This window comes from Malurus melanocephalus, unplaced genomic scaffold (genome assembly GCF_030028575.1).
Source record: "Malurus melanocephalus ecotype Western Australia unplaced genomic scaffold, MMel_1.1 scaffold_12, whole genome shotgun sequence".
NCBI classification, from domain to species: Eukaryota; Metazoa; Chordata; class Aves; order Passeriformes; family Maluridae; genus Malurus; species Malurus melanocephalus.
The window spans coordinates 2,573,614-2,596,030 of NW_026623244.1; the positions used below are offsets into that span (position 1 = coordinate 2,573,614).

At 41.4% G+C, this 22,417-nt stretch overlaps 1 protein-coding gene across 1 annotated transcript; it reads right to left on the bottom strand.

Annotated features, from left to right (window-relative positions):
* Positions 1-739: 739 nt before the first annotated feature.
* On the bottom strand, positions 740-21,037 carry OGA (O-GlcNAcase). The gene is made up of 16 exons (XM_057380151.1): positions 20,491-21,037; positions 16,882-16,933; positions 16,462-16,559; positions 15,133-15,263; positions 14,306-14,477; positions 13,342-13,440; positions 12,903-13,187; positions 12,201-12,359; positions 10,698-11,308; positions 10,141-10,315; positions 6,537-6,622; positions 5,574-5,678; positions 3,895-3,980; positions 2,806-2,998; positions 1,843-2,002; positions 740-1,154 (listed from the first exon to the last, which is right to left on the bottom strand). Exons 1-16 carry the CDS (start codon positions 20,675-20,677, stop codon positions 1,018-1,020), a joined length of 2,736 nt encoding a protein of 911 aa, XP_057236134.1. The 5' UTR covers positions 20,678-21,037; the 3' UTR covers positions 740-1,017.
* Positions 21,038-22,417: the final 1,380 nt, after the last annotated feature.

The following is a 22,417-nucleotide window of genomic DNA, read 5'->3' on the forward strand; positions in this document are numbered from 1 at the left end:
CTTCCAAGGATAAATCCCAGCTGTGGGCCAGCTCTCTCTCCCTCTCACCATCTTTCATTCATAATCCCATGCGAACATTACCAAAATTAACGGGTTCGGCAAAACATCCTGTAAATTGCTGTTTCAGTCCCAGGAGAATGATACTCTCAAGCAGTGACAAACTGCTATCTGAAGGAAGGGTCWGTTGGGATCTGCTCCCCTTTCCCAAGATGGTCAGTTCCTAGCCCTGGATATGAGGCACAATAAGAAAGGTCAGTGCTGAGGACAGACTTGTTCTCGATTGTGGTTTTAGGTTATTCAAAAGTGCCATCTTGAACCTATACCATTACACTTTTCAAAAGAAAAAGTTACAAAAACTAGTAAACAAAAAGTTAGTCAGCATATAGCTAAGTTTATATACACTGAGATTTACAAGTTTGTCATTAAGTGACTTCTGCCACAGACCACTGCACATTTGTCCCTAACAAAACACAAAGCTTGAACCAATGGTCATTAGGAGTGACAACGGGTCATTGCTTTATCAACAAGCGTAAAGGTAGTAAAAAATAGAACTGTAACTACTTATCTTTAAAAATGCTGATTGACACAAGCAATCCCTCCCATTTCTGCAACTTCCAGTTGCACTTCCTCCTCTGTGAGGGAGAAAAAAACCTGCATCTTTATAGGCATTCTGCCAGAGACCAATTTTCTATTGACACTTGAAYGCAGAGAACTGTCATCAACCACAGCACCAACTGAGAGGGATTCCTCTGGGCTATAGCCCATGCAAGATTCCTTGGCACTTCACACAGGACCAGGAGAGGATAAGGTTTCTCTTTGTTATAACCATGTTTTCAGCAGCATTATCCCCTTCCAACAAATTACAGTCTGAATGTGTGATGGGTGATTTTCGCATAGCCCCTTTTACCAAGCTGGCTTATTGCTGGCTTTGTGCAGTTAGACCATATGAAGATCCCCACCACTACCTGCCCTGCTGTTAAGGGTCTACAGTACTGGAACAGTTCACTGTCAAGCACTTCACAGGCTTCTTCCAAGGATAACAACATCCTTTGGAAATCCTTCCATTTTAGCAATTTCAAAACAACCCAGCTTGCTGTAAAATTCCAAGATTCTTTTATCATCTGGTCTCACTTCACAAAAAGCCCCACGGGAGCCTGAAGAAGGAAGAAAAGAAACAAAATACAGTTAGAGAAGAATTACTGCAAAAAGGAGACAAAATATTACTACAGTTCCCACCCATTTTAACAGGTAAATCCGTGATCCAATTCCACACAGAGCAAAGTGCCCCAGAGTCCAGATTTATGGCAGCATAGCTGACCATCCCCTAACAGAACTGCACACAGCAGGCATCTCATCAGTTTGAATAAACCCTCTGCACACCTTTCACTGCACACAAAAATATCCGRCTTTGGATGCTGGCTCAAAAAACAGCATTACAAGAGAGCACCAAGTGGCACAAAGGAACTGTGAGTGTGGGGTGAGAAGTCAGGGCAGGCAGCCAAGCACTTCCCATACTGAAGGTCTGGTAATTAACCACCAGTGCACAGTCACACGTGAAAAAAAAGGATCACTACCAATGCCAGCAGGAAAAATACAGACTTTTGTGCAGTTTTCAAGATGTAAAGATGTGTGCTCTCAGCAGCAAATTGCTCCCCTACTTCTGCCTATCTTCTAATTTGCAGGATAATGGCTAAAGTGAAAAGCTACCTTTTTCAAGACAGCAGCAGATGTTAGCTATTCAAAGCTTTTATAATTACTCACCCAAATCTTCCCAAGTTTGTCTTGTACCCTAGAACTGACATGCAGTTAGGAAACAAGGAATTCTAAGTGCCAGAAACTTACCATTAGCCTTTAGAGAAGAGAGCAGGCAGGCCATCATACTTTTGGCCACACTCGGATCTGTCACTTTTTTGTGGATATCAATCTTTATCAAAGATGGGAAGTTAGCAAGAAACGATTCTGGCAATACTTCTTGTTCTTCATGGAAGCTTAGCATTATTTTCTGAAAAGAGTATGGGAGACAGGTGTTTAATAATTATCCAGCTTTTCATTTTCATTCATCTTCATCAGGGGAGACTGCTTTCTCATGGAGTGTACCTCCAAACCAGCAGGCTTTTCAGCTACACCTCACCTACTGATGGCCCCTTAGGTCCTCATCTGCCGAAYTGCTGTCTGTACTCTAGACAAAAAGACTGACTACAGAAGCTGCTCAGACTGTCAAAGGAGGAATGCAAAGCTCCTTCTCAGTGACCCACACTTCAAGTGAAAGAAAACATAAGCCAACACATAAGCAGCAGTTGGTGCACAGAGGACTCTTTTCTAATTCTTTGCCTTTTTAATAGKCAGTTTTAGGTTGCTTTGCACCATTTACAGCTGTCACACTCCACAAATAGCTCATAGATTTTCACACCAAAACCAAGTGCTCTTGAATTTTTTTCCATAAACTGATATGACTTTCAGTGCTCTACCTGAAGCATGGGAAAACTAATACTGCATTTTGTAGAACAGAGCAGTAGTAAKACTTTATCAAATGTAATTTTCTCTAGATTAAGGTGCTCTACATTTACTGCATTGATTACTACTAAAATACACTTCATGGGTGTATTACCACACACAGGTGCATATGACTGGAAATGAATAATTTCACCATCTCCTTCTGATACATCAGATTCTTTAATACATGCTCAAAGTTTTCAGAAAGGTGTAAAAACTGAATTTCATGTGAGTTCAAAATGCAAAAGAAAAATAAAGACCCACTTTGGAAAGACTTCAGCACACAGCTCTGATCTCATGGRTTATACCAACCTCTGCCTCAGACAGCTCCTTGTCACTATTTGGTTTGGTATATTTTTCTTGCATGAAAGGGATCCAAGACATTTTGCATTTCTTAATGAAGGGAGTCACATCAACCGTTCCCAAAGCATAACCACATATGCCATCCTCATCTTCTAAGACAAAGCAGTAATCTAGGCTGAGGGTGAGCAGACCTCCAACTAACCTGCAAAAAAAAATGCAAATTCAGTCAAAAGAAGATCAGTTTGACCAAATATGCCCTTCAGGTACCATGGAGGAGACTTCAGGGCCAACCAAAGAAGTGAGTCCTCCAGTCATAGAATTAGTTCCAACAGAGCACTAATTGACTGATCAGCTGTCAAAACTCAGTTACAAGCAACACTGGCACCCCAGGATTCCACAATTTAATTTCATTCACACTGCTCTTCAGCTTTTGCCTTAGTTGCTCTGCTGCCACTATTTCCTTGTTCTTTCATGATTTCCTTTGGGTAGTGCTTGATACCAGTTACATATCCTTTCTTAACTCCTTTCCTGTCACTCAGAGCAGGCTCTCTGTAACATTCCATCTAAATTAAACACCTGAGACAAAAAATACCCACTCAAAGTAGCTCATTTTACAGCTCAGATTTAATTTTCTGTTTAACTTCATCTACCACTGCTTATCCTTTTTTCAAGTTTGTACATGTTACTTCACAAAACACTTGACTGGGAGACTGTGCCTCAAAAACCCCTCAATTCTGTCTTAAGAACTACACTAAGCTGGAAAACAAAACAGAGATAACTACAGACTATGGACACTCTCATACTTTCACAAAAACTGAAATAAGATATTATGATGCACAGGTTTCATAATACCTGAGGTTTCAGCTAAATCTATTTTCTAACAGCTCACAACAGATGACCAGCACATGAACTRAGACGTATCTGTCAACAGTCTATTTAAGAAACCAAAACCCCAATTTCCTGAGGGTAAATTATCTATCTATTTCAAATATTCTTCGTATTCTTCACACACRCACTTCTAAAAATTCAAATTAAATACACTGTCAGAACTTCATCCTTCAGAACTACCTCTGCAGAACACTCGTTCCTAATACATACTTGTCTCCAATTAAATCTGGTAAACTATGGAAGGGTTGATCAGCTCCATCAGCATACATTTCTCTGCAGATCTTATATACAGAKGCCTAAGAGGAGAAAAGAGATCATTTCAACTTATCAGTCACATTCAAAAGAGAGTATGCCATTAAAAGCTACACTGTAACCTAGTACAGACAGCACTGAGTCACCACAGATCAAAAGCATGATGGCCTTCCCTCCACCTCCTCCTTGAAAGTAATTCAAAGTTGACTTCAAAAATATTGCCGTTAAGTTGAATGGCTAGGAAGCAAAGGCTGGAGATCATCCTTCTGCTGTTGTAACAGCACAGGATTAATTCTGAGCGTTAGGTACTAAACACTCATTGCAGATCAACACCATTGCTACAAAGTCTCTTTACAAAACTTCAGATGTACAGAAACTCAACCTCTGGGAAAGACAGACACACCCAGCATGTTAAAAAACTTTYGCCTGAATCTCTTTGAAAGAGCAAACTTGCATCAGACACATATTGAACAAGAAACTTTTCTTTTTCTTTTTTTTTTTTTAACAAAAATGCTTTGCATTTGACACTTCTCTGTTCTCCTTTCATAAATGGAGAACTCCTCAGAAGAAATATTGTTTATGACGGCACAAGAAATATTGTTTATGACAGCTTCATCTCCAATTGCTAAGGTGTTTCAGAAATATAAATTCCATTTTCTACAAAAAACCCAAGACCTTCTCTTAGGTCGAGCCCTGCATAAARGTATGGAAAAGGCTGCTTTACTTCTCAAGAGAACAGTACAGGACAGACCTGGCCTAAAAGTAGCAGAAAAAGGAATTTTCATGTGCCAGCCCTGTATGTCTGACTGCCTGTGAAGTTAGGACTTATTTGAACTACTGCAAACTCAACCTATAAACACTTGTTTCATTTCAATGGACCTACCAACTCAAGATTTCAAGCTGCACTAATCCTTACATTGCCTAAGCTGCATCCATAAAGAGTTAACTAATGGCTGATACCTCAGTTTCAAGCATTCCCCATGCCAAGCTAATAGGAAAGAAACTACATTACGGATCTGTTCAGAAAAAAGAAAAGGTAAAAAGCACTAATCACTAATGACTAATACAATTTCCTGATTTTAAAGTATCACACATTCAAAACCAATTTGACAATTCTTTCAAAATCAGACCAAAAAGCTTTCAACTGTAACCAAAATTATAGAATGGCTGAACCATAATCACATTTTTCAGCTCCATTTTGAGATGCAGCATCAATGTTCTGCCAATACAGTTCTGCAAATACCAGCAGATACCACAATAATTACTGAGTGAAACAGGCATGCACACCCACCCTCTAAGGTTAATACTCTGCAAGTCTCCCTGCTGCAAGAATTCTTCTACCAGCTGTGARCAAATTTAACTGCCTTTCATAAATAGGGAAGGCATTCACAGATTTAAAACRGTAGTGGGGTGGGAGGCTGGCAATCAAGCTGTGGGTGTACACATACTGCTGCATAGCATGTTGAACCAGAGATAAACCACTTAACCCGTTTTCCTGTGATCTGGCATTTGTGCCTTGTGCAAGGTATCAGGACATTTGCCTCMTTAGGGAGAGAAGGGACTCAGCAGTAACCACTGCTGCCACAAAAAGAGGTGCATCACTAGCAACAGAAGTGACAAGTGTCAAAAGCAGTTACCTCATCTTTAGGGAAGTAGGGTCGTATGGTGTACACTTTGGAAGTGGGTGTTAGTGGAGGTGGTTGAAAAAAGAGGTCATTTGCCCCATCAATAGGCAGCAAACGCTGTGAAAACAAAATACTTAATATGACTGTATGAACAACATAACCCATCACTCTTGGGTGTGCACTGCAGACTCCCAAATTAACATTTGCTACTTGCTACCCCAGAAGAAGGTGGGGTTGGTATGCTTTACAAATGCAAAGACCTTATTTGAATAGAAAATATCCAATTGGTGTTCTAAAATAGGCAATTGAAACAGCACATTAAGAGTCTGTTAATCTTAACTGCTTTAAAATACTTTTTACCAATCATATCTACACTGTCTAAGAACATAGAATGTCAGGAGGAAAGGTTTGGTCTGAAGAGGGTTAACTGGCCAGAGGAGACGCTTTATCCCAAAAGCAATGCGCTGATTCAATTTGCTGCGCGCAGAGCACCTGTGAGGGGGGAAAAGTATAGCGCCTGAAAAATCCATGAACAAATTTGCACATGGTACAAACAGCGATTTAGGAATATTTGCCAATTGAATTGCTCGCAATAAAGCGCGTGACARCATTATTTCGAGAGGAACCAAAATTTGAATGATGATCCCTTTTGCTCATGGAATTCCCATCGGCAGACAAGCATGCGCGCATTGTGCAATTGCGGGCGCAGGTAAAAATGCTGTGCGACCTGCAAAGAAACAATGTGAAATGTACAACTAAAGCCGCTGCGCTTCGCATGCGCGTGGGACAGGCAGCATCTCCTTGAGAAATTACTGTAGAAAGGGGAGGAAAATTATTTTAAACCAAGCWGTAAGGCTAATGGGCTTTGGACCAGAAAGCCTTCGGCAGACCAATCCTTCCAGACCTCTGATGTGCAACAAAAGGTTTCTCATAAAACAAAGAAAATGTCATTCAGTTGTGAAGTCATATTGATACCTGGAACTCTCCTGCTAGACCACCTCTAAAGGCCCAGGGTTCTTGGTCTCCACTTAAGAACTGTGCTGAAGATTGACTACGACACCCTGTTGAGATCAGATCCAAGCGGAGAATGTTACGAGAAGGGGGATTTCCTGGGTGTCTTACATGTCCAAAAAGCTAACATACACTTGTGGAAAAAGCTCTCTAACTGAGCTAGAATCCAGGGCTKGGGGAGGGGGAGGGGCTGTAATAAYGTATGATTTATAAAGYTTTTTGTGCCCGCACASTAATTGCGGTATTTCAAATTTTTGATTACCTGTACCGGACAGGTGAGGCAATTCAACTACACACTTCATTCCAGACCAGAAGGCTCAAGAATGGTACTATGCATAACTATGTTAACTTCCCAGGCATTTTGTACACTTTCTGTATTTGTGTCAGAAACATTCATTTAATCCATGAATTTATGACATCTCAGAAGTTACGTGGCTCAATAGCTACTACCATAAATTTTAGATCAAACAAATGCCATTATCACAGCCCCTTGAAAAAAAAATGGACCTTTCTGAAGTCACATTTTAGTACTGATTGTTTCTAATCTTGTCAGAAAACTAGGACTGGCAATATATGCAAACAGTCTAGAACAGATCAGGCAGCCAGGACAGCTGTATCRAACAGCATTCTTGCAAAAGACTACACAGATTAACATAATCCAGGYCATACCTTCAAAATACTGCTGGCACATTAAAAAGCTAAGTAGTATTAAATGGAATTAACTCACAATTTAACTTGGTGGCCTAATACACCTTGGTGGCCACTACTAGCTTTGCTTTTTATATCCTAATTTTTTCCTCCACAAGCATACTGAACATGCCAGGGACTCTGCTGCTCAACCAGCAGCAGCAGGCCCATTGCAGTGCTCAGCTTTAAATTGTACTTGCTTTAGAAAAGAAGCTTCCATTGGCTGTTTGACTTTTAACACTGTTCAGCCAGCAAGGCACTGAAGCCTTCAATAAGTAACATAAATGACAGCTCTGGAGAGAGAAAAAAGCGAAGTGGTTTCTGGAGTGGAGATCTCAAGTCACCCACCTAGTTTTCTGACAAGAGGAGCAGCGCAAATACTCTTTTCCTTTTGTGGACAGCAATCTACCTCCTGTTCAAGTAACAGTCTCAGATCAGTACAGACAAGAATGTTGTGCTAGTCAGAGAGTCCCAAAGTGTGCCAAGTTTGACATTTATGAGAGTTTAGGAATATAGGTTAAATACAAACTACCCTAAACATGGTSAATTTCAGAAACAATCCAAACACCAGAATTCAAATTTGGTTTACTCCCACATTTTAGAATTYTTACATAAGAAGGTACCCTTTACGAGAAGATTTAGTCAATAACTTGGAAGACAGCATCTGTCTGTCCTTTGAGACTACAACTTAACTAGCACTTCCAATTATTACAGTAAAGAGCTGTGTGAATGAAGAGCTGTATAAATGAAAAACATAGTTAATGCCTTAGTCGCTGCGCAAATGTGACTTCAGTTCATGCCTGTTGCACATCTAATCTATCTGAGCTGCCTCACAGACAAAACCTTTCCATTTTAATTAATTAATGACGACGCGCTGTGAACATCTGGCGCTGTCCATCCAATAGCAGTAGAAACTTGTGCTGAGGATTCTCCCATCTGTACACAATGGGGAAGAAGACAATAGAAGTCATTAGTAATCCATAGTACTGTACAGCCACACTAATTTAAGGGACTGAATGCTAGCTGGACTTGGAAGGAGAGGTGAAGAAAGTGAACATCCAGTGGACCATTGAGCACACCACTGTGAAAACTAACTTGTTTGGATTTGTAATGTACTTGACTTTACATAATGAGGTATTTTATCAAAGAGMTTTACTCTGTATGTATTTACACTAGTGATAAAACACAAGCTGAAGACAAAAATGGCCCCTCTCAAAGAAGCATTATTAGCGTAAGAGTATTAAACTTACATGTGAAAAACCCTGAATTTTTTAACTATCTAATACCAGTGTGAGTACCAGAACAGAACAGTGCCAAAGTTAACAGAGTATGTGTTTACTGASTTGGCTTCTACTATGAACTACTCCAAACATTTCATTTATTTAGAGACTTGAACCCAACTTTACAGGGACACTGAAAACTGAAGACAATTTCAGCTGAATTGAGTGCGTAGTCTGGTAATTCTGAAATGCAGTTTGCATTGGGCCCTCAATGTTTACAGAGATTACAAGAATCAGTGTTCCCTTTATAGAGCTTCGGCCTAGAGTCTTAAACAGATTAAGTTATCAAGAAGAGAGCATKCTGCCTAGCTAAAAGTCAACATACAGCAAGAACAGTAAAATTGGGGGAGTTGTCTTACACTTAAAAATGCACAAACTAAAGCTTTTAAAACTCCATGAGGTTGTTGAAGAAATGTTAGCATACTACAATGCTACTGAGTTTTCTTCCCACATTAGTCTTCTCTGTACTTTGCAGAAGGCAGTCTTAAAAACTCTTCTTCATCAACTATACTATAGGGGATCAGATATTTAATAACCACAAAACACAGGAATTTGGTGGGCACAGACAGACTTGATAATTTAACTGGTCTTCTCTGTGCCTGCTTAAACCTGCCAGTGTTTCAGATTACAATWTAAAGACAATCCAAACACCAGGATTAGACCAAGGTTGTGTAATGGTTAGCCACTGTGAGGTTTGTGACAGCTACAGAAAGTGTGACTTGAAACCATCAGCTTTGCTGTCTGCTGTGTATGTCAAGCAACTCCACAGCATATTCCTTACAGATCGATTGAAACCTGAAAGTGAAATGAGGTCACTAGAATTACCCAGGCCATGCTGGTGCTATGTGCCAACTTAGGATCTCCCAAATATCTTTCAGGAAAAAAACCAAAACAAAGAAGAAAGTGCCACACATTAAAAAAAACAAACCAAAAACTGTTTCAAGATCATTAAGTGTCAGACTAAATCTGTCCAGAGAACTCCACAATTTTCAGCCATTACCAAAAAATAAAACTAAAAAATTCTCAAAAAAAAAACAACCCAGCAATTTGGAAAATGGTTAAAGGAAATTATTTTGCACCAGAATAGCCTTATGCTAAAGCTCGCATGCGCACGGGGGCTGGGAGGATCACCTTCCTCATGGCCAGGCCCATTGAAAGGTCTGTTGAAGACAGCAGTAATGTTATCAAGACACAGCAAACAGCAGATGGCTGATGTTTGTTATCACATTTCGTAGTGTCATTTCCAATCATAGAGCAGGGCATCCAAGGAGTTACATGGCATAGTCCAGTGTGCATTCAGTCAAGAGTAAGTTAAAGTCAACACTTACGTGTCAGATGAGATTCAAGTTTCATTAGCCCAAGAAGAAAATCAAGGTCTCCAATCTTAAGCATCCAGCAGACTTCACTTTTAATAGCAAAGCAAACTCACTGCAAGCGTTGCTTCAAATAGCAAGACAGGAAAACCTTTACAACAGGGTCAAACCAGACCCCACGTCCAAGAAAACACATTTGCCTAACACTTCAGTTTTCCCCGTGGGCTAATTAAAAACACACATAAAATAAATGCTATCTGGGATTATAATGGCTCCCAATGCACCTACCTAACCACTGCACAAAAGATTTCACCATTGACATAATACTCTTGATATCCCAGACGTAGGAGTACATGTCATAAAGGATTGTCCTGTTGGCACAATTGGAGAGGCGAGTGAACATGCCCATCACCAAGCTGCACATCTCTTCAAACTTGGCTGCTCGGTTACGCCATTCTTCTATCTATGRAAAAGATCCACAAGATCAAACACAGGCTCCTAGGGAGGAGAGGTACTCTAAATATGGAGGAATTAATTACTTCATTTTACCAGGATGGACTACCACACCACTCATGACTCACAGATATTCTCTGTGGCTGTTAAAAGYGAGGCCAGTACAGGGAGCACTGGTCAAATGCAGACACCAGACTGCCTTCATAGCTATGTGACACTGCAGGGCTTAAAACAGTAGATTCCACTGGAGGAATGAAAATGRCTGTGACCTGTGGTTCATTATACACTACCCTTCAGGTCCTACAAAGTAGAATACACCAGTCTATTACAGACAATAGATAAAATYGCTTGGGATTTTGACTTAAAAGGGGAGAAACAAGATTGGCACTCACTTTTTCAGCATCCTTTCCTTTGCAGTTAACGCTGACAACACTGCTATTTGCTCTGAGCCACTGGAATTCTCTCAGCATCTGTGCACCTTTGGGCCCATGTTCATAAGGAAGGTAAAACAAGTCAGCAAGAAGCTGTAAGTCCTCTAAAGTCACTGGTTCTACTGTGTAAAGAGGCTTTTCATTCGGCCCAGGCACAAAATGTTCTTTGTTAATTTGCTCATCAGTCTGCATAGGTGCAATGTCACTACCAGAGTCTTCCTGCATAGACATCTCTGGAGACTTTGACTCAACTATACTCTCCTTATCTGTATCCATTGGCTTCAGCTCCTCTGCCATTTTGGCTTCGGCAATATCTGTCAGGATCTGGTTTGCATTCTTGTCTGCATCATCTTGTTTTTCTACCACCGTGTCCATTGGTTCCTCATCAGATTGCTTCTTCTCCTCCTCCTTGGCCAARGCTGGTGACTCACTGCTCAGTGCTGCACCCTGGCTCATGATGGGCTCTTGGTACACTGTGGTAACCACTGTTGCTGCATTTAAAGAGGATGGTGCCACCAGTGGTCCTACATCTCCTACAGAGGTTTTAGCACCACTGTGGGCCACTTGCCTACCTGAGAATAAGAAAAAARCAGTTTAGTTTTCAGTATCTGCCAACTGGGGAAAACTGAGACATTCAAAACCTTACTGATACTGTCTTGGACAACCTGCTCTAACTCACCCTCCCTGAGCAACACGGTTAGATTCAAGACAGAACTCAAGAGGTCCCTTCCAACTGGTCACTACATGTGAAAACGGAGGATGACTGACACCTTAAATTACTACTCTYCACTCAGTGTTTCTGCTGCAGTTGAGTTTTAGAAAGACACAATACTCCACAGTAGTTCAAAAGCATAAATGCACAAAAGCAGTCAGAAGAACAGGCTCTTCCACTCTATCACCAACTACCACAGAAAGATGGTCTGATCACCTGAAACCCACATTAGAGAAAAACAGAYTTTACCTCACAACCCAAGCTCCCACTAGTACAAAAAAGGTGTACAACGCTGGTAGGAACTCAGCTGGTTTATGTAGACAGAAACTCAGGAAAGCAAAACTACCTTAAAACAACTGGAAGAACATGAAGTCTTCAGCACCAGAACTAGTGTTTACTACAATCTAATATCAACTCAGAAAAAAAACCAACGCTCTATTCTCTCAGGTTCCATTGAAATCTAATAACAACTTGGACTAGCAAGATCCAGACTCTTTCCTGCCTTGTATCAGAAGTGCCAAAGGATAATACGTCAAGGTTGCTTCTGTTGATCAGTCAGACCATCACAGGCATACTGCACAACATCAAGCATTCTTACTTTTTTATTAAGGTTTCCCAATTACTAAGGCAGAAAATATTCCCCGTTCAAGTGTATGAATGGCCAGGATCTGTAAAATATTTTTAATCTAAACACAAATACTGAATGTCTAACACCATTTTTCTACCAACCCCCRATACCAAATCATACTTACTGCTGTATTGCTGAGGTACTCCAAATTCCTGCAACCATTCTGTTAAGGCCAACTTCAAGGCCATTTGTGGGCTGTAGAGAACATCAGTTTCAATATCTTCATCACTCCCCTCATTTTCCAATTTAATCTGGATCGAAACTGTGCTGTCTTCAGTATCAGCTACAGAGACCAATTTTAAGAAATTATCATCACGCAAGTTTAATTAAAATAGCAAAAATAAAAGTCGTGTCAGACAATGCATTCAATAATTCATGGGCTTACTTCACAAAAAGGACAGGTTACCACATTCTAATTAGAAAAACATGGAAAATTATGGTCACCATCCATGTCAACACAGAAACCAGACACCCTGGCATTCAGGGTGTCTTCTGACCTGAACTGCTTCTATTCYAATGAAATCATATCCATGGACACCTGTCAAATTTGGGCATTAATGCTTTCCAAGACTGTTAATTACATAAGCACAGAAACCTCTCAAGAACAAGAAATTTTCTGATACCATGTGCTAGAGAGATGCCCCAGGAAGTCGGCAAAGTAAGATCATTATCTTTCGGGCAACTGCCATTTACTTTTCCTGCCATTTACTTATGGCAGAACAGGCTGGGTGATCATAAGAAGAAGTTGGTAAGGATTAAAAACACCAAGAATTGGTATGATTTATATGGTTAAGCATAGATCSAGCACACAGTTATGCATACTTACTCATTACTACATCTTTTCTCACTCCATTCATGTTAGACTTGTACCAGGTCGCAAGCGTGTGAATGGCAACATAATTGGCTTCAAATTCACAGTTTGGATTGGTCAGAACACCCTTTAGTCGAGGGATGAGTTCAGTTGACCGACCCTTGTAAGGCCCAAGAAAAAGCCTCTTTTGATCATAATCATTAGCATGAATGTTATCCCAGATAACTGGTGCTCTCCTGATGATCTTAGAAACTTCTTCAATGGATTCTACCGGAATGTCTTTGGATACAACTTTCGGACCTAGGCAGGAAACAACATAATCAGAGGGCTGTGCATATATTTGAAGATTCAATCCCCAAGTAGCTGGACAGTTTATTTTACTAAATACTTACAAGAAAAAACTTAACACCAACAAATTAAAATAAATAAGCCATTAAACCCAACTATTTTTTACCTGTCCATAACACTTCAATTCCAGGAAGCAGCTTTTCTCCTACAGTTCGTAAATACGGTGACTGGGCAACATTTGGATAACAGAAAGTTCCACAGTACTCTGCACAGGAAAAGAGAATGTACCWGGTTTTAGAAGGATGCACATGTGTGACAACATACCTGACTGTCCCAYAAACACACTGAGACAATAATACCCTTTGAAATGAGAAATATTTAGAAAATCAATCAAATAAGGCCGAAAAGTCTAAAGTATAAAAAAAAGGACATTATGAATGACACTTAGCATAAATATCAGAAACAAAAGGTAGAGAATTCTTTTAAATTGCACAAATATCAAAGTTAGGAAAAAATTATTCCAGTCCATAAAAAGAAGGTCATATTACAGCAGAGAGTACCCAAGAGAACAAGAAAACCTTAAGACTCATTACTAAGTACAAATACCTAAAAATATTAACAACGGAACATATGTCTCTAAAGTCAAGGTCTGCAACAGYACCCAACTACTAGAGAGGATAAACTAACAATAATTTTTGATAAATAAAGCCACTCAGTGAGACTAGTGAAGTAATCTTATTAAAAACAGGAACCAGTGACAGCTGTAAGCACAGACTGTACCTCTACTTTAAAAAAAAAAAAAATCTTAGAAACTAACAACCTGACAATTCAAGAAGAAAAAAAATTTCAAGTTTAAAAAAACCACTTCGTTTAGCCTAATTCTCAGTTCAAACTCCTTGAACTTTCTATCAAGTTGCCTTCTTTGCTTGGCATTGAGTCTTTCAGAGATATATAGATTTGGAAAAAATCTTTGCATCCATTTGAATAATCRAACTTTTCTTTRTAAGTCAATTTCTTCAATCAACCCAAAAATACTCCTTAAGACAGTTACTAAAARTTAAACCAGCTTTTCAAACAGTAAGRTAACAGTCCCCRTCTTTTAAAGCTGAACCACAGTCTGCTTATTTTACCTGTCGGACAGAAAAGGAATGTGTCTGGTTCTCCTAGATAYTGATAAATTTCATTTGTGATTGAGACTTGAGCATGAGCAAAAGAACTGAAAACTTCTTTGTCTGCTGCACACATGTTGTGATCAATATCATCAAACAGCAATGCAAAAGATCTGCAGCCAAACTGAGAAACCTAATACAAGAGACAAGAGCAAAATGTTTAATTTGTTAAATTATATTTATTTTTAATCAAACTGTAGAATTTTAAAATCTAATCTATTTTAAAGGGACAGCTGTAGTAATGGGGGATACAGTGGAAGTACGACAGACTTTGCTTTCTATTTACAATCAATGCCTATCTCTGACCCACAGCTCTGCTTCTCTTAAAGATTAGACCTCTAAAGACCTGCAATCTGTTCTAGTTTTAACCATCCAAAGCTGATCTCACAGGATGGACAGCTGGGAAAAAAGCTAATTCTGTAACAGCTTTTAGAGAAAGGAGAGGAGTCAGGAGAACAAAGATGTGCATGTCAGGTCTGCCTGCAAAGGCATTTACTGTGGGCAAGAGCTTTCTCTTTAGCAGTGCAAGATTCCAAAATACTCTGAAGACAAAAATAGCCTTCAGCAAGCMATACAAGATGATAATTACTTTTTAAAGCTAAATCATCACTGGCTAATTCTGCAATGCRAGCTGAACACATCCATCGGAATTGCTCAGAGATACCCAAACTAACACCAGTGAAGAAAAGGTTCAAGAAGCTGGTGAAAAGCCTGCAAAGTGAGCTGGGTAATGGAGCTTTTTCAAAATACGCAGCACTGCAACTGTGCTAAATTTGTGACATCCTTACCTGGTCCAGCTTACGTTTCAATGTGGATACYTCTTTAGGATTGGAGAAAGTGATGTCAAGTCCAGGTGAGATTGCATAGATGAATTCTATTTCATGTTCTCGTGCAGCTGATATTAGAGTCATTAGCTGCTCTGGAAATCAAATTAAAAYATTTCAGAAGGACTCAACAATTAAAAAATTCTCACGTATAATTTAAACTGTAAGTGCAGACGCCTCTTCTATCATAATTAGAAAAAAAAATTGCTGGAATTTCTTGAAACTAACACAACAAAGAACAGGAAATTACTTGGAAGAGTTCTCAACAATTATGCCAAAAGGAATACAACAACTGTCTTTGTATTCTCGTGTTCCATTTGAAAACTTTATAAATATTTTTAAATTCTTTTTATCTCACTTCTGTGAGACAACTGTGGATACAGTCTGTTTCCACAGCACGCATATCAACAGTTCTAGAATTATTACTCACTTTTGCCACATATATTAACAATTTATTGCAGTAATATCACCCCATGTGACAGTGGTTCACATACTACTCATAGGACTGACTCTTGGGGACATGAAAAAGTGGGGTTTAACACCACTCTGCAGAAGTAATTGCTTTAAGAAACAAACTTGCAATTGAATCTTCCACAGAATGAATAAAGATAATTATTTTTTAGCATATTTAACAATCTTTGCTGTTACTGGCAACTACCTTGCAGTATTCTTTTAGACTGTAATTCAGCAGTGAWTCAAAGAGGCCTCCAAGAAGGACTACTTAATTTCAAGAGTGTATAATTTTTCCTCTCATCCAAGGGAAACTAATCCCCTCAGTCTAAYAAAGCATCATAAATCCCATAAATTCCAGAGGTGGATAAAATAACTCATGCTAGCTTGAACAGATCTTTTATGTTCTGACTAACTAATCAAGAGCTGTTTTTCTAAGAGGTACTCTTTTCATTGACATAATGAATCACACAAAAGGACATGCTATTTACTCATAAATCTTTTCCCTTTTCTGAAGCAARTAATTTATACTTCAAAATATGGCCCAGATGTTCTAGAGCCAGAGGAATAATTCTAAGCAACTTTTCCCTTGACAAAAACTAAATCTTGTAAAACAAAAGCTTAAAAGCAGTTTCAGAAATCATTTGCAGTTATAGTTAAAAGAAGTAAATACGTGCTTGCTCCAAAGCTCCAATAAAAACACCTGCAGGGTATTAAAAAGAGGTCTCCACTCGCTTTTAGGAATGRCTATTGTGATTAAAYGCACACAAGTATACATAGCAATAACCAATTCATTMAAAAATCCACTTACAGAAAACACGAAGGAGAAATAAATGGAATTACCTGCTTCCTCCACAGAGTACATTTCTCGCCAAAACATCCTGTGCTTGTAGTCATCCTTTGGAGCATACAGGTATGTATTTAGTCCCCACTTTTGAAGCCTACAAACACAGAAAAAAAAGCCTTCAAATAGCCTACAAATTCAGGAATTCTATGTTTTACTTWATCTTATTCATTACTTGATCTAATTAATTTTTTTTCTTCACTGAACATTGTGTTATACTATTAAGTCACAATTAAGCATGAATTATACTGGACAAATTTGGTTTACGCAAGATGAAAAGGTGTATACAAGTCCCCAGTAACACAGATATTAGGCAAAAAGTTGTGCTAGGTTAGAACAATAATTCTTTCCAGGCTTAAGTGGAAGATTATGATTACATTCCAATGGAATGTGCTGCAGTAAGAGGAAACATGACTTGCCTTCTAAAAAGTTCTTTCCTCTGCTCCATCACCCAAGGTCTTCCATAAAATCCTATGGGCAACAAGATTAGAATTATCCAGTTAGATTATGCCTGCTCCATGAAACTTTATATTACATCCCACTGTTTTCTTCCTCTTCTGCTACATTTGTCAAAAAGCTTCCCAAGGCAGCAAGGGGAAAAAAAGAAGTTAGCATTAGGAAAGTGTAACAACCTAAACTGATCTAAATTTAAAATGCAATTATAACTTGTTTCTTATGATCTAAGGTCTTACAATTTTGGCTACTGAAGCAATTAATTTTTAGAATACAAACTGTGTTCCTGAGCGTATAACCTTGACAAGTCAAGTCAGCATTATTTTAGCAGCAGACTGAACAGTTATAACCCAATTAAACTATCACTCCAGAGCCTACAAAATAGATTTGATTTTAAGGCGAACACTGAGGACACTTGAAAATATTTACTAACTCAAAAATGCTTAACTGGTTGTACAGATGAGAATTTATATACACAGAATATACAAATACTTACCGAGGGAGATGATAAGTAATTAAAAAACTGTGCAAGTCAGTCAACAAAATGCTTAGGATTTCATTCATTTTATTCTGTTCAATAGGATCCTTGTCAAAACTAGGTTGCAAACTGATATATTACTTTGCCATTTCCACATTTTACAAGCTAATACTATGTGAATAATGGTATATAAAAATATCTACACAAGTGATTACAGAGTAGAGTGTATTGAAAGTCATACAATTCTATTGAAATTGCAACTGCTTCTGGCTTTGAACCTAATCTTTCCATTCTAGAAACATAATACTTTAAAAAAACATTCTCAATGCACTCTTAGTCAAACCAACTCACTTAGACCTATCCGCAAACAGTTCAACCACAAGTGGGCACTTCAAAACAAAGCTTTAGCTTGCAGTCCATGTAAAGACCAGAGACTAAAATAACATGAAATTTAATAAGCTCTTATTTTCAAACAGCATGGCCACTCAGTGATGAATGATACTACTAATACACAAAAGCTCACAAGTCCCCATAGAAAAGCAGTTCAGAAGGTAAACAGTATCTTCATTTCCAGAGCTACTGAGGTCAAAACCACCCTTCTACCTTTCAAAACTCCAAACTGATGCAGATGAAGCATTTTTATATATTGTATTTCAGTTACATGTTAAGTGTACAATGCTCTTTTAAGAAGCTCAAAGCAAGACACTCAAGTTTTCAGAATTATTCTCTCAAAAAGTGATTTCAAGCTGCCTGGCACCACAAGGTGGCAAAACTGAGCAACTACTGCTCCTCACAACTGCCCACTGGCAACAGGAAACAACAAGAGTTGAGGCCTGAAAACCTCCGCRTTTACTTCACCCAGAAAGAATTTCTCGTTATCACTAGTTCCTTAAATCTACCCGATGCTGCCTGAGGGAGTTCAAGAACCCACAAAAGAAGCAAAATCCTGTGAGATCTGATGAATATCACCTATGCCTCCTAATTTGTTCACAACACTTTTGCTTTACTTATAATACTACTGTTTCAGACCTACAAGCCTAAAGCAGAGCAGAGCCTACCATAAAAATAAAAAAAAAAAAAGAAAATCAGTTACCAAAACCAAATTAAATAAGGTGAAGAGAACTGGCTAATCTCAAGCGATACTTTTCCATCTGTCACCACAATTCTTAGGTTACTACTGTCACCAGCTGATGACAATTCTTGGACCTTTCTGTCCAACTAAAAAAAAAAATCGACCTGGTTTTATATTACTCCCTCAGGACTGTGTGTCAGGTTAACACAAAGTCAACTGATCATGCCAAAATACTTCATCCTATTAGCATCCTGTCCACCAATAAAAGCCAGGACATCCTAGAAGCAGGGCACCAAAACTTTACATTTAGCRCTCCTTTAGAGGTTATTTTTCATCTGCCAAACAGTGAATTTGGTAAGTGGCATAAGGTCTTCACATGCTCTCAGTGCACACCCAGTGTTTGGCTAATTGCYCTCTGCCTTTTCTACCAAGACCCAAATTCTCCATCTCAGTGCTTTAATCTCACTGTACCTTAGTCCGTGTTAACCACTACTCTGAGTATTTACCTACACTTCTGAAGTTAATTCCTGGTTTTCTCTTAACTCTGTAATTCCCTTGAGTCACTAATGAGACAGATGTTTTCACTCACTACCGTTTACCTCATTTACCACAAGTTTGCTTGTCTGGTCGTGGTGGTTTCTTGTTTTCCCTTTTTTTTTTTTTTAACAGTCCCTTATTCTTTTTTCCCCCGTATACATATTATTGTTAGACTGGTAACTCCTAACCAGTGTTTGACAGCTTCACTAGGCAGAAGCCATTTTCTTGCTTTGTTCTATGCACAGTACACTCAAGAACACCTGCAACAAAATATATGCTGAGGCAACCAACAATGAAACTAACATAACAAGAAAAATGATTATGGTATTCTCGGTGGTTCTCACAAAACCCTGGATGTTTCAGATAAATCAGCAGGAACATGAGAAAACAAGTTGTTACAATCTGTTTTTCTCTTCACTGTTATCTGTCTCCAAAMCGTCAATTTGGCATCTACCTTCACAGAAATAAGTCTATTAGCAAATTAAAGGCATTTTTCACCACAGTGACGGTATTTAAGCCCCACCAAGTGCTAAAAAAGAAAGGTATCAATGGGCCTAATGCATATCTCACAGTGCTATTTACAGAAGCCAAATGGTCTTTTCTTTTTAAGATATTAACAAAAAACAGTCTGGAAAGCAATGCAGACACAGACTTTGGTAAACTGCCTGCTCCCCTCCCCATGATCTCTTAATGATTTTGTTTTTCTACTGGAAAATCAGTATAGGTACAGAAATAGTAACAGCTCTTGGAAACAAACAATTTCAAACGAATTATTACATTAAGAATAAACCATTTTTTCTTGCTGGCTTACAACCAGCTACCTTAACTGATCTGTCAGAAATGCATAATTTAAATTTGTGAAGTACCTTCATTCTGCAGCTTCAGCAACAATTTAAACCTTTTAATGCTGCAACTATGCCAAAACACAGAGGACCGCTCTACAATTAAAACGATAAGCTATAACACTTTAAAAAGCAAAGTGCGTTTAATATCAATTATAGAGTAGATGTCTGTGGAATCACCTACTTCCTACTAAGGACTGAACGTGAGCCTCCGGMGTGCAGAAAGGGCAAGCACAGCCGGAATAATCGCGCGGTAGCTCTATTCTCTCCTACTTCCCCCTTTAGGGACGTACGAGCAAGCGAGACCCAGCACTGCCTCAGCCTCTCGGAGGAATCATGGGCGCGCTGGGGTGCCAGGCCTGCCCTGGCCCCGCCGCACAGCTGCCATCAAAGGGCGCTCCCCGCTCCAGCACAACCCCGGGGGCAGAAGCCCCGCCCGAGAGACGCGGCTCCTCCCCACCCTGGCGGAGTCCCGGCCAAGAACCGCACGCCACCTCCCCGCCGAGCGGGCTCCTCCGGGCGGGGGAGGAGACGGGAAAGCAAAGCCAGCTGGGAGCAGCCCACCCCCGGTCTCCCGCGGATACCGAACCCCCCGTACTCCCGCACCCCCCGTCTCTCAGGGGAGATCCCCTCCGAGAGCTCTCACCTTCGACGACTCCGCAGAGGAAGCGGCGGGAGCCCAGTGCGGTCTCCGTCTCGGTGTCTGTCTCCTCGCCCCCCGGGACCGGCCCTGCGGTGGCGCCCGGGGGCTCTAARGGGGCGCCGGGCACCCCGGTCGGGTTGGGACTGCCCTGGGGCTCCTCCAGCGCCGCCTGCCCCTCCTTCTGCACCATCCTGCCGCCCGCCGCCAGCGCCGCCGCTCGCCGGGCCGAGCCGAGCCGAGCCGCGTCCCTGCCGTGCCCGCTCCGCAGCCCCTTTGTCTCCGCCGCTCCGGGGCCTCCGCCGCCGCTTCCTGTTTACGGGGCGCTGCGCCTGCGCGGGGAACCGGCCCCAACCGGTCCGCGCCGCTCCGCCCGCAACCGCCCCGCTCCGAGGGACCGCCGCGGGRGCCGGGAGAGCGTCTGCCTCGGCGGGAAGAGAGCGAAGGACGCGGGCGGTCGGGACCTCGCCGGTGGAGCGGGAACAACGAGCTGAGGAGCWGGAGGCTCTTCACGGAATGAGGCGGGCGGGCGGTGCGCGCGCTCTGCGCAGGCGCGGGGCAGGGAGGGCGCGCACTGCGCGTGCTCGGCGGGCCGGCAGCGGGAGGGGCGCGGCCGCGGAGGCCTCAGGGCGCTTGCGCGGGGAGGCAGCGCGCACCCGCAGCGCACGCGCGAGGGGCCGCGGGGACTGAGGGGGAAGCGGCAGCGGGGCAATGCGCATGCGCTGTAGGGTTTGTGTAGGGAAGCGGCGCCCCGCGAGGGGGGAGAGAGGGTGGGGAATGAAGTGTTTACGTCGGGTTTGCGCATGCGCCTCGCGAGCAGCGTGCGCACAGGACTGGGAGTGCGCCTGCGCAGAGCGCGCGGGCTCCCGTGAGGCGTGACCCACTTCCCGCAAGCGGATCGGGGTCCGTCGGGGCCGCGGCACCCAGGGGAGAGCTCCGAGCGCTGCCCCGACCCTCCTGGCACTGCACAGCCCGCTCGGTGACACGCTGGGAGGTGTTACCGTGCCAGGAAGAGGCCACGAGAATGCTGAAGGGTGGGATCCAAAGCTKAGATGGTATCAGTATCAGAGGAGGGGACTAAGGTCACACAGGGTCTCTCCACAGAGAAGCTGCAGCTGCATGGGAACACGAGGCAGGGACCCCAGGGCTGAGAAGATAACCTCCCTTGTGGCTATGGGGAGAGGCCAGCAAGATGATCTTACCTGCCTTCACAGCAGTGGGGAGGCTGCAGCAGATACCRGCCACCAAGAAACGAGTTAGCAAAGAGCTACAGAAAATCTCAGCCCGTGAGGAAACGTTGGAGAACGCCTGCAGACATCAGGGCAGACACTTCACATTTCAGCCACGTTTCAACTTGTTCCCACTGATGACATTCGGGCATGACAAGAAACTGAAGACGGCTGCGTTTCCGGCACCATCAGTGTCTATGCTCAGGAARCTGCAGCAGAGCCCCTTGCCAAGGAGCATCTCTAGTTACCACCATATTCAGGCCAAAGCTTTCAAAGAGCAAAAATAGAAATTGTACAGATGCCCTAAATAGTAACCAGCTAAATTGTATTGATACACGACCAGACTTTACAGAAGGGTTAGAGAGGAGAAATGCACAGAATTTGGGTGGAGAGCACATAGGACTTTCATACAGCTACAGAGCTGGGCGGTGACTACAGGGTCAGAAAGGACCCTGAAGTGGTGCTCATATCTCTGGTCAAATCTGTCAAAGTTATCCTGCAGTAATAGTTCTCCCAGTATTGGAATCTCATCCTTTTACAAAATGTATGCGGTTTAGGCAGTGTTCAGGATGCTGGAATGAATCATTGCCCCAGGCTGCATCAGCTGCCTCATCCAATTGTGCAGCTGTTTGACCAAATAGTACCTATTAATTTTTCCTCTGAAAGCTGGGAAAAAACTTTATTGGTAACAACACAAGGCTGCT